The sequence below is a fragment of the Neospora caninum genome, chromosome VIII (genome assembly GCF_000208865.1).
Source record: "Neospora caninum Liverpool complete genome, chromosome VIII".
Lineage (NCBI taxonomy): Eukaryota > Apicomplexa > Conoidasida > Eucoccidiorida > Sarcocystidae > Neospora > Neospora caninum.
Genome location: NC_018395.1, coordinates 1,885,983 through 1,898,908, shown reverse-complemented (window position 1 = coordinate 1,898,908; position 12,926 = coordinate 1,885,983). Strand labels below are relative to the sequence as shown.

Here is a 12,926-nt window from a genome sequence, read left to right as displayed (position 1 = left end):
ATTGCTGCGCGAAGTCTAGAAAATGACGTGCACTTTGGCTCACCAGGTACTCGTGCCGCGTTCCTCGTATTTTCTCACGGTAATCATTGGCCACAATCGTGTTTGTTGAGAGAGGTTTGCCCAGATGCACGGAAGACAACCCGACCGCAAAAGGAATTTGTATTGAGGACCGCTTCACATATTGGTTCGTTACACTGCCTACGTGTCTGGAGGGTGTTTCAGAATACGAGCCGCTTTCTCAACGACCAAGTTTGATGGTTTTAAATCCAGAGGCTACTTAGTGGTTAATTGGAAGTCTTGCTGTCTTAGGTAGGAGATCATACTATATACCCAAATAATAACCCATCCACTGACTACATTTCGAGTCATGAATTGTTGACGAATCAACATTCGGGTTGTAAAAGTAACGAAAAAACTCCAGCATGATAGTTGATGCTAACAGGAAGAAGCCGACGATGGTGTTAGGCGTGCGCGACGGCGCAATGTTCACTGGCGGGTTTATGTTGGAAACGTTTTTGTTCATTGCTGAAGATCAACTACTCCAATAGCAATTAACTGCGTGGAAAGTCGTACGGAGATTCATACCGGTAGTGCCGTGCAAGTCGTTCCTCAAACATAGGTAGAGGCGCCAAGCCTCAATGAACTTCGTGTTGGTTTCGACCGAAACACAAGCAACGTCTCCTGGGGCCTCGAATGAAACATCAGGCAGTGCAATGCTCGCGGCAGAACCAAAGGTTGTGGAAAACATTGAAGGCCGAGAGGGGCAAAACTCACGTGTCCGGCTACCATGGCGGGTGTTGACTCCGATTTTCGCTGGGTGGCCAAGCGTATCGGATTTTTCACTGTAGAGGGAGGCCTACGAATGGCCGGAGCGAAGTTATCCGCAATTGAAGTCTCTTGTGTCTGCTCGCCGGACCAGTTAGATGGATTTCCACCTCCTGCAAACTTTATAACCTTTTCGCAGAACATGGCCTGTTGGCTGCTCTGCTGTTGACGTTCTCCAAATCTTCTCCGTGGGCCAGCAGATTTACGGAGGTAAACAGAACGGAATGCGGAGCCACGAGAATGAAATTAGGAGATGGGGATGGAGCTCGTGGACACTGCGCGGCCTTGTGCTGCGTGTCACCAGGAGGCACGGTATGGGATATCACGCGCTCCCTCGGTTCTAGCAGTTTCTGGTCCTTCGTAATTTGGAGCGCGTTTCTTAGAAGTGTGCAACAGCTGGCCCTGGAACGTACCCCCGACACGCGTATCGGTGACTCGGCGACCTATTAAAGCCACGAGGCGGTCCCAGGCTCACTAGAGAAAGAATCTTAGATTCTCTGTCTTTTCCCCTGCTTCTCGAGCCTACGATGAAATCTGGGTCACTCGCGTCTACACGAGCCGTTCCGCCGAACTCGCAATCGGCTATTTCATGCTCAGAAAGATATGCTTTCGCACACCCTCGCAACAAGCACTGACGGATGCTCTCACTAATGCGCTGCTGTACGACCGGATAGGAAAATCATAGTGCGAACGCTCCGCATGAAGTAGAAAACCGTTCTGTTCTACGCCCTGCCGACGCCAACTGAGGCAAGCTATGCAAGGCGTGTAGAGAGGGAAGCGACGCTGAGAGTCTGTGCTGGGCCGCAGCGGGAGGACCTTTAAGGATGTTGTAACTCGTAAATGTGCCCACATACCCGCTTGCTCTTTGGACTTTCAGACGGGCTATCATAAAATACGCATTTCATTGCATTTGTCCCCATTGTTTGGTCGCCAGTTTCATGCGCTCGAGGTGCCGGTCGAGCAGCCCAGCGAGGCCAAGGCACAACCGGGAGCGGAGAGACCAGCCCAGCGAGTGGTTGGGGGGGGGGGGGGGGACAGTACGAGACGACGCCAGTGTGATTTCCCATTGCAAAAGTGGAAGAGCGGGTAACGGCCAGCGTGCGAAGAACGTTACTGGAGCGGGGAGATGCTGGGTAGAGGCGGTTCGCGACGGGAAGAGAAGAAGCGGGCTCGCGTAGGTTGCCGTCTTGTCTTCCCTCGCGTCGGCCTGTTGTTCGGGGGTCCGTGGCCATCGTAGAAACGCTTTCATTTCACAGAGAGCGCTATAGGGAAAAGGTCGTGTAAAATCACCACGTGTGAGAGAGCGTTTACCCGGTTCAATCTGTGTTTTTTTCCGGAACCGCGTCCCTTCTACAAGCGCGGTTGTACTGTGCTTCCCAGAACACCTTTCCCCGCTCCAATTTTCTTATATCCGCCGCTACTTCGAAACTCGTTGGGTAACACCCTCTTTTTCCCTTTTCAGAATCTTGGGCAAGAGCGCACGCCGTACACGGACTCCTGTTGCTTGTCTCACCCTTTTCTTCCGTTTGTCGCTCTTCCAGTGCTGTTCTTCCTCTTCTTTTTTCTCCCTTCCGCTCTTCTTATTTCTCTCACCTCTCCATTTCTCCACGCGGTACTGAGAGAAATCTCAGCTTCCGATTTTCCCCTCGTTTCCGTCCCTCGTCCCCAGTCCGTCGGTTCTCGCGTATATCCCACAAATGCAAACGGTTGCAATCACGCTTCCGCGCGTCATAAATTCCACCGTCAGCCTGCCATACACCAGTACACAGAGACATGTAACTCTCTGTCCTGTTTTTTCGTTCTGCGACAGTGTTCCGCCATCTGTGTCTGTCTTGTGGGCTTCCCTGCTCCCGCGTTCCCTTCACATCCGATTTGTCTAGGGAGAACGCCCCGGTGGTACACAGGCCCAGTGATCTGTCGTTTGTTCCTTCGTTCTCTCAGCGGAGGAAAACTAAATCGCGATTCATTTTCCGCTGCCGAATCGTGTGCGTATTCCAATTCCATACAGCGTGAAGCCGCGCCGCACCCACGCTCTGGAACACGCGGTGTCTGTTCAAGTCGCTTTGCCCACGCGTACTCTTCTTAGGTAACGTTTGTTTCCTCTGTCGCCTTTGGGACGTTTCTCTCGTGAACTGGAGCCGCGGCGGAAAGATCAGGACTCTCCTGGCCATTCCTCAGGCTTCCCGAACTTTGGTCTGTCATCAGGGGGCAACCGCTGAACGCGTCGTCTCTGCTTTTTCCTTCCTGCCAGCGCGCGAGGAGGTTGGGGCATTTCCGAGAATCGCGTGGATTTTCCAAGTTCTTCCTCGGACCTTGCTGTGTACGTCCAGTCTGCAGCGAGCAACCTTGCAGGCTTCTTTCTCTCGTTTGCCGTTGCATCCGCGTCGGAAGGCGTTCTCAGCTTTCAAGGAACTTTGCTTTTCTCGCTCTATCTTTCCTACCCAAGTGCTCTTCGAACATTTTGCCCGGCTTTTTCGTTCCTCGTGTTTCTAGACTTTCCGTTCTCGCGACTGCTTCACGGCTTTCTCGGAGCACCTTCTCACTGCCCATCTCCTCCAACATCCCCCTCACTGTGTTTGTGTCTCCCGCTCTTCGTGCGCATCTAGTCCCTCTCTGCTGCAAAAACCCGCGTCCACATCGCCTCTCTTTTGTGTCCCGTTCACTTGCGTGCCCGCGGTATCGTGTCGCAGTCCTCTCTGCGGCCGCTTTCTCTCCGTTCTTTTTCGTTCTCGTCCGTTTTCACACTGCGCCCCCCCCCCCCCCAGGGACCCGGCACCCGTCCGTCCCTTGTCCACCTGCCTTGTCTCCGGACCACTTGCCCCGCTTTTTTTCCTCCCCGCGTTTTCGCGCGCCGCGTTCGCAAAGCGAGCCTTGGCCTGCGGCCCTGTCCTTCCTTTTTCCCGGCCGTCCAGCAGAATGGGGGCGTATCTGGCGAAGCCGAAGACCCAGAAGGTGTCGGAGGACGGCGGAGAGGAGGGGCGCACGATCACCTCCTTCGGAGCCGCGTCCATGCAAGGATGGCGGCAGACCATGGAAGATGCACACATCGCCACTCCGTCGCTGAGGACTGGTGCTCCCCCCTCGACAGCGAAGACGCTCGAGGAGTTGACTGCTCAGTCGGGGACCGCGGAGAAGACGCGAAACGTCCCGGCCTTTGCCCAAGACATGTCTCTCTACGCCGTCTTCGATGGCCATGCCAGCAACGCCGTCAGCTGCTGGGTGTCTGACCACTTCACCAAGGTAGGCGGAGAAAGAAACTCAGAGACAAAAAACCAAGTCCGGGACGAGGAGGAACAGACGGGGAGACATGTGTCGCTGATCAAACAAGAGCCTCGCTGTCTTGCTGGTGAACGCGACAGTTCGCCGTTTCGTGCAATTGGCTGAAAAGTGGAGCGGTGACCGGCTGAGATACTCCGTCTGTGTTCCTCTTAACTCGCTGGGAAAATGCTTCTCTTCACCCGCATATTCGTCTCCCGTCCGGTCTTTCGTCTCCGCGCTCCCCAGTTTTCTTTTTCCTTTCCCCCGGTCTTCGGAATCAACTTGCGCCAGGCACTGGCCTGCATGTGCATCTTCGCGCAGCAGATGTAGGTGCGTGTTCTTTCCGAAGCGGGCTCTCGTGGCGCGGGGCTCTCCGGCTGGTGCACGCCCGGTGAAGCACGTGCATTTTGGTTTGTGCAAAAATCTGTTTCAGGTGTTCCTGGACCGCTTGGAGCAAATCGAGGCAGACGCGCGGAAAGGCGTCTCGCCGGCGGGTCTCGCGGAGTCGCTCTCTCGGGAGCTGCCTGACGACAGCATCTTCAGTCTGAGGAACGCGGTTCTCTGCGAAGCGCTGCAGCAAAGCTTCTTGGACGTCGACGAACAGATGAAGCGGGAGGAAAACCGACAGGAACTAAAAAAGTACTTCGAACAGGTACCGTCTTCCAAGTCTCTCGCATCTCCCCGGTCCTTTCCCGCTTTTCTCCCCGTGCTCATCTCTCTTTTCGCTCTCTCTCTCTGTCTACTTCGTCCGTCTCTCCCTTTATTCTTCCAAGACCCCGCCGGTGCTTGCTCGTTGCCCACCACGGTCGAAGCCGAGAGATCGGAAAGCCACCATGTGGAGGACGGCTTCGCGCCGCGTCTCTGTTTCGGCCGCTTGTCTGCGATGGCTCTTTTTCTGCTGGTTTTCCCGCGAACTGGTTGAGGGCTTTGTGCGTTTTTTTTCTGCCCAGGGACAAATCGAGCAGCGAGACAACGAGACGTATATCCAAAGATACTTGAACGACGGAGGCGACGTGCGCTTGGTGGAAATGGATGGGCAAAAGTACCTCCAGGTACGACAGGCTTCCCAGATCGTGCTTGTTGACCTCGCATTTCCTGCGTCGACGCGTTTCCTCCCGCCGTCGCGCGCAGGAGGGAGAGCCGAGCTCAGGGGGGAGAGCCCGAGGGCGCTTAAGGCTGTCTCTGCTGCTTTTTCGTCTAGCTTCTACCGAAGTGTTACTCTCCCGATGTGTCTGACTCTCTCAACGCATCAATTCCTAAGCATTGTTAAGAGTGTTCATGCGTGTCAACACACGTATCCGCAATATATCGTTGCACGTGTGCACCTTGCGGATATAGTTGCTTGCCTCTTGTGATTTTTCAGTTCGTACCCCGGACGAGTGACGAAGAGGACGGCGAAGGGGCGTCTGCGGTGGAGGAGGGAGAGGAGAAGGAGAAAGAGGAGAAGAAGGAGGAGAAGAAGGAAGAAGTCGAAGAGGCGTCGTCTCCCGCGTCGCCGGTGAACGGAGAGGCAGAGAAGAACGAGAGGACCGGTGCGGAGGGCGAGGTGGTGAACAAGCTGACGCGTCTGAACAGCACAAAGTTGGGCGACGAAGAGACTGAAGAGAAAGACAAGAAGACCGAGGGAGAGGAAGAGAAAGACGCGGATAAAGAAGAGGACGACGAAGACAAAGCTGGCGACAGACCTCTTTTCGCCCATCCCAGCACGCCCGAAGGCTCGGGAGCGACGGCCGTCGTCGTCCTTGTCGTCGGCGGCGAAGATCCAGTCATCATCACCGCAAATGCCGGAGACTCGCGAGGGGTGATTTGCCGGGGCGGAAAGGTAAACAGCTCGCCTCGTGGCGCACATCTCCGTGTCTCTGTAAACACAAGCACATCCAAGGCTGCAGTGCGCACATCTCTCTCTGCATGCGAGTATGCTGGTGTATCCGTTCGCGTGGGAATACAGAGGACATCTCGATCCATCTTCTCTCTGTGAGCACGTGCAGTCAGCCGAGTAGATTTGAGGTCGGAAACCAAGAGGCGGTCCTTGTTCAGGGGCGGGCGCGTGGCTGCCGCACGACGCCGATTCCGCGTTTTTCTGTCTCGCGAGCGGTTCGATCGATGCAGACTGGAGACTTTTGTGGGGAGTCCGGCTCTGCGTTCAGGCGTTTCCACTGTCGCATGACCACAAACCTACGAACCCGGACGAGAAGAAGCGCATCGTCGCCGCTGGTGGCTACGTGGCAAATGGCCGCGTTGACGGGAACCTGAACCTCTCGAGGGCTGTCGGAGATCTGTTCTACAAACAGAGCAAGGATCTGCCGGCCAAGGCGCAAAGAATCACCGCCTTCCCTGATGTCCGGTGAGTCGCGCCACGGGGACACACGCTCGAGAGCGTTACGCGGAAAGAGTGACGTCGGTGTACACCTGCACAAAACTGTACAAGCATCTTTGTAGGAGACCCTCCACAGAGTCTGCGTTGATCTGGATCTGCGTGTACAAAGGTGGATAACCGTGTACGCGCGCCGGTGGAGACGCCTATACGTCGTGTCTCGGGGAACGCACACGCGAGCGTAGATCCATTTGGGACACAAGGAGTTGCGCAAAGGAAATGCCGACGGGTTCGCCAGAAGTGTACGGATTTGAGGATGCTTCCGGGGGTGAGAGCCGGCAACCTTGTAGGCTGGTTCTCTTCGATTGTTCATTACAGAAACCAGCTTCTCGACAACCTCAACACGTTTCTCTCGTCAATATACGTGTAATGCGCATATGCGTATGTGTATAGATGTGTATGTAAATGTTTCGATGGCGGTTTCTAGATAGTGGTGGTAATCTGTTCCGTGGTGTGATGTGTGGACTTCGTGCTTCAGCATCACGAGGATCACGCCGGAGGACGAGTTCGTTATTATTGCCTGCGACGGGATCTGGGACGGAAAGACTAACCAGGTGAGGCTGCCTTTTGATTGTTTCCGGGCATCCCTCTCCCTGGGGTCACGATGGAGGCGAGCGTCGTTTTGCTTCCAAATTGGCGCGTAGCGCTCCTGTGGGGGCCGCGTCGATCGTCGTTGCGCTCTCCGGGTCTGGTGTGTTTCGTGCCGAATTTCTCGACATTTTCTTGCGCCTTTCCGCCGCTGCTGCGCCTTACTCAGGAAGCCGTGGACTTTGTCCGTGAGAAGCTGGACGCGGCGGGAGACGTGAGCTCCGCGACTCTGAAGAAGATTTGCGAAGATCTCTGCGACGAGTGCCTCGCAGAAGATCCTCTCCAGTCAGAAGGTAAACAGACACCTCCATTTATTTCTCTTGGTCCCACCATTTCTCAAACGGCACACATTTCTATAGAGATATCTATGTATATATATATGTACAAACATGTATATCTAGATAGGTAGACATGTATATCTATGTATATCTATATATGTATATATATATGTATGGGAGATGCTGGAGCTCCTCTGACCGTTGATGCCTTTTTTTGAGTCTGTTTGCCTGGATTGTTCCTGGATTGTGTGTGTGTGTGTGTGGATGCGTGGGCGTGTGTGTGTCTTTGTGGCGCAGGTCATGGGTGCGACAATATGACGTGCCTGATTGTGGAGCTGTCGTCGTCTTTGAAGGCTGGCCCCAAAACATCGGAGGAGCCGATTACGCTCTACGGGGGAGGCGAAGACAAATATCTGGGTCGGGATGAAAACCAGTTCGAGTCGGACGACAACGACGAGTGAGCAGGGAACGGGACTCCTCTATTTGGGGGAAAAATGGAAAAGCATCGGCCGACGAAGCGGTTGGATGCAGTTGTGCAGAGCGGCAGAAAAGGAATCGGACTCGCACGGGTGTCCTTGCAACGCGTGCGCCTCAGTACGCCTCTCACCCCTGGCGCGCCTGCGTGGGGCTCTCTGCATCTGTTTCCGCCGTGGGAGTTCAAGCGAGTTGTTCGTGAGAAACAGATGCTTTCCCGGTTTCATGCCATTTTCCTGGTCTATGAACAGGAGAAGACTTTCTGGTCGGCGACGCGCTTTTCACCCGATGACGCGTTTCGTCAGGTGTACGTCCACCGCAGCATGGATGTTGACCGTGAAACGTCCAGTGTCGGTTTCTGTTCTCAGCAGGAAGAACATGCGTGAGAGTCCTCCGTCTCGTTTTGTCAACTGGGTATCCGGACTTTTTTTCCGTGCGTCTCTCTATGTTGCAGTTGACTCCACGCACATTTTAGGGTAGAGCGCGTTTGATGTGTTTGTCTCGATTTTTTCCGTGGAAGGGAACCGAGAAGAACAGGTCGAGCACATCTCTTGGCGCGTCTGTCCCGTCTCTTTACGAGTCCTCGCGTTTCGGTCTTCACGTCTTCGCAGTCGGTCTTCAGTCGGCACATGCCATGGTTCCCTCTCGTATTTGCTGGGTTGCTAGTCTGGTCTTGCTTTGCTCCCTTGTCGCCTCTCGCCCGGCAATGCGCGGCGAACCCTTGGGGTGTCTATACATCCCGGCCGTGAGCGCGTTTGCGGCTCCTGTGGCGGAAGGGGAGGCTGGGTCCGTCTTTCTCGCGGCCTCTCAGAGAGAGTCCTCCGTGCACGCTGCTTCATATTTTATTTGTTTCGTTTTCTTGTCTCCTCTTGTTTCGCCCAGGCCTGTCTCCCTTGTTTAGTCTGATGCACGTCGTTGCATCTCCTGTCTGGTGTTTACGTCCGTAGTTTCTGTTTTGCTCACGTGTGCGATCTCCGTCTCCTTCGTCTTCGCCATCTTCGTCCCGTTTCTTCCCGAGTGACGTCTCGAAGAGGCGCAGATCTGAGCGTGGCGTGCATCTCGTCCTTGTGCTTTGTTCACCCGATTTCTTCAAGTCGCTTGTTTGCGCTCCTGGGAGGCCGCCTGCTGCTGGGGAAGCCTCGGCCGGAGAGGAAAAAGTCTCGGCTGCGTCTTTCCGGCCCAGGCTTCGATTTTTTGTTTTCGACGTTCGGCGGCGTTCTCGTGCTGCCTGCGGAAACCGTAGAAACGGTGACAGGTGCGAGCCTCTGTGTCTTATGTTCTTCCTGGCGCACCTCACCTCGTCCACACTTCTTGTGGATACGAACTCTTTCACAAATGAGCACCTCTGTACACAGAGCCATAGTTGGAGAGAGGCGCGCGCGCTACGGCGTTCGAGCAGAGAGCGATGTGTGTGGGCACGCGACTTTTCTTTTGACGGTTCAGCCTTTCTTTCCGTCCGAACTTTTCTCACAGTTACAGAAAGCGCAGACTAGGGTAGGCAGTGCGAACAACTCACGTTTTCCAGAGACACACAGAGCACTCTTTTGAAGCACCCCACAACTGCCGACCTATATATATATATATATAATATACATATATATATATATATATTGATGCACGTATTCGCGGCACGGGAAGCGAACACGCAGCACGGTCCAGCTGTGAGCAGTGTGCAGGGCCGCGACTGTCGGGCGGAGTCAGGGGTAGAAGTGGGCCGTAGGATTTCCGCAGAGTCGCGTTCTCGCGACTCTGCGGTGGAAAGTGGTTCGTGCGGGGGCGTCGCTAGACGGAGGGGGTGGCTGCGTGGGACCTCCTGGCAGAGCCGTACGTCCAGTGGAACTTTGTGCACTGCGCGAGTTTCGACGTCTCTGTCGCCGGTCTCGGCAGTCCCGCGACTGCGAACGCAAATACGCTCGGAGATGCGCATCCTACCCATTCCCCTCTGCTGGAGCAACGGACACTCTTCTCCTGCGCCTGGCCACGAGCTCGTTCAAAAACAACACAACTGCGCATTTTGCCAGCGAATCGGCACGTCTAGTGGGGGTGGTGTTCAGGCTTCGAGGGGCGCATCTGTGCGCCGAGAGCGCGCCTAAAAGAAGCCCGCTGGGAGCTCGACTTCGTGAAGCATGCAGCAGCTCTGCACACGTGGACGCATGCCCAGAAAGTGATTCGCGTACAAGCGCGGACCAAAAAACGAAAGTCTTTTGCACAGTGTGCGTGCGCCGAGCCACCAAATGGCTCGGACCCTTGCGCGTATGCACACTGTGCGGCAATGAAAACGCCTGCGAACGCCCTGCATTCGCAGGCGTGTGCTCCGTGGCTGTGGTGGCAAACTGGAGACCACTGCAAACCGCGATAATAACGAAGAATCGCCAGCAAACCCCACGGACTTGACCCCAATGATGTTTCATGAGCACGTGCAGTCCCCAGCATTTGAACTTTCCCTTTTATTCGCAAAAAATCTCTTCTCGGCGCTCATGTGCATAAACCTACTGGTGTATGTACTAGTAAAATCTGGCTAGCCAGACAGATGCATGTATACGCATGTATAGACATGTATGCAGACGCGATACTGCCATGTGGTATTCTCTGTTTAATAGTCGTGTGTTGTGAACTTTGTCTTGCTTTTCATTTGAAGAGTTCTGGCTTGTCGAATTCTGCTGGAAAGCGGAGACAAGTCTCGTGGCGGGAGTGCATGCACGTAGAGCTCCCGCGGTTTTTCAGCTGGCACCGCGGCCCGTCTCGCTTGCGGAAGATGTGTGTTGGCTGTCTATCTTCTCTTGTTGCAGATCTCTTCTTTCCTTTCGTTCGTGGTTCCGCCAAATGCTTTCCTGCTGGCATCCCTTTTCGAAAGAGGACGCCTCCTCTCTGGCCTATGCACCGATTTGACCGGGAATCCGTGCAGGCTCGCGTTTCTCTCCCGTGGCCCGGGGATGCGGTTCAAAAGAAGACAGGCGAGCAGAGAGAAGACCCTAGGTGTACGTACAGCCCGACGTTACGCGCCAACATGCAGCTAGTTGAAGGGTCAAAACAATGGGAGAGGCGAGATTTCGAGAAAACGCGTTGTCTCCTCAATTATGGGGGCTCGAAGACACGCGCGCGGCAAGTGACCTCGGCGCTTTTCTGACGATCGCTGGCGACGAAATCCTGATTCTGCTTCACCTTTTCCTTCACCGCCCGCAGCCGTCAGAGCTCCTGCCTTCTTCAACCCCTCTCCCCTCTGTCTCTTCTCTCTCTTCCTGCCGTATCTGTCCCTCGTCAACCCAACCTCCATCTCACTCTTCAGCGCACTCTTCTCTGGGCTGTGCTTCCTCCTTCTCTTCCTTTACGAGCCTGTGTCCCTTGGCTCCTCTGAGCCTCGCGTCGCGGTCTCTTTTGCTTCTTCTATCCGACGTTGCTGCCACGGCGTGGCCTCTCACGCTTCCCCTTCCTCATTTCTTTCTCCCTTCGCCTTCCCCTGCCTCTTCGCCTCCGTGTCCTGCTGCATGCGCTGTCTCTTCCTGCTGTCCCTCCTCGCTTTCTCTCGCCTCCGCTGCAAGTGCTTTCCGCCTCGCCCCCGCCTCTTCTCACCGCCCTGCTGCGTGGCCGGCGATTTCATTGACAAACCAGGGGAAAGAAAACGCAAGTAGACACTTTGGGGCGACGCACCAGGAAGAGGAAGGGCGAGGAGGAACGCGAGCGCTGGAGCCAAAATCTCGGCAGAGAGAGAGTCTCGCGTCTTCGCCTCTCCCGCGTCAGCTCCCCGCGCACGGCGCCTCGCCCGCGGACTCCAAAGAAAATGCGAAACCCGTCGATCGGGGAAGAGACACTCCTCGCGTGGCAGAAGCGAGGGAGGACAAATGCGACAGAGTCACTGGACTTCTCTCCGCCGAAAGACCGACGCACACTGCGCCTCCCGCCGTCCGGGGGGCTCCCCCGACCGCGGTGTATGTCCACCACGGGAACGCGGCTAGCTCCAGACCTGCGGCGAGGGAACGAAGTTACGGTGTTTGCTCGCAAATGGACAACGCGAACGGCGCGTTTGTGATTTGTTTGCAAGATGGTGGGGAGACAGACCGGGAGAGACATTCTAGTCGGTCGCCGGTTCCCTCCGTTTTTGTCGCCTTTGAAGATGCGGCAAGCACGCACGGGACAGGCGTGCGTACAGCGTACTCACTCTGCTGCTACTTCCGCACCTTAGAGTACCACTGGCGTCGGCTTTCGCGAGAAAACGCATTTACCAGCCGTGCGAGCCAGAACTGTTCACGTCCCTTCTCCGCGTGTCTCTATCCGTCCTTCAACGAAGGGAAGGACACCAGATGCATTACGTGCAACGAGCGCACAGGGGCGACGCTTGGCAAGGCGGGAGACAAAGAGAGGAGCGGACGAGGCCGCGAAGATTCTTTGTCGCTCCCCCGCGTTTGCCTCCTCCTCTCTGCATCGGGTGAGCGACGGGGAGACAGGATAGATAATCGAAGCTTTCGCTTCTGTAGCAGAGAAAAGGAGCTGCATCCACCGTCTCGTAAGGGCTGCCTTAACTTTCTAACCCCTGTATTACAGTCTCTGTACAAGTGATCCGCGATCCAGAACTGTATAACTCAAATCGAATAAAAAGAAACAACACACACATCCATATATATGTATATATATATATATATGCACACGGATCCCATTTTGTTTGAGGTGTATACGCGTATTTGTAGTTTCGATAGCAGTGTACGGCGTATCTTCACATATAAATTCAAAAGACTGGAAGAGCAGGCATGGAGTGCAAAAGGTGCTCGGTTCAACTGTTGAGACCAGGCACTCGCGCTGTGCCCGTACCTCCCCAACGTTTCTCTGTTTTCTTTCTCTGAGTCTTTCGCGTTTCTTTTCAAAGCACGCGCATTATCTCCCTGTCGAGGGTGAATATTCTCTTCTCGTGTCTCTCCGCTTTCCCCAGGCTCCTGGCTGGTCATCGTCTTCGATGCGACCTCCAAGTCTCCTGATCCTCTCTTGACTCTCTGGCGTCTTTCTTCTAGTGGCGCTGTCACCTTCCCTCTCTTTCCTCCCTATCTACCGTCTTCTTCTTCTTCCTCTCTCTTGGTCTCTGCATGGGCTGCGCGTTGCTCCTGCGCTTCGGCGCCTCCGTCCTCTCTGTTGTCGCTTCG

The 12,926-nt window shown here is 55.0% G+C and overlaps 1 protein-coding gene across 1 annotated transcript; it reads left to right on the top strand.

Moving 5' to 3' along the window:
• Positions 1-3,741: 3,741 nt before the first annotated feature.
• NCLIV_032320 (hypothetical protein) lies at positions 3,742-8,183 on the top strand (the record flags this gene model as incomplete). Its single annotated transcript, XM_003883428.1, has 9 exons — positions 3,742-4,065; positions 4,517-4,735; positions 5,034-5,135; positions 5,447-5,905; positions 6,231-6,427; positions 6,936-7,011; positions 7,215-7,338; positions 7,621-7,780; positions 7,919-8,183. The coding sequence occupies 9 exons, from the start codon at positions 3,742-3,744 to the stop codon at positions 8,181-8,183; spliced, it is 1,926 nt and encodes a 641-aa protein (XP_003883477.1).
• Positions 8,184-12,926: the final 4,743 nt, after the last annotated feature.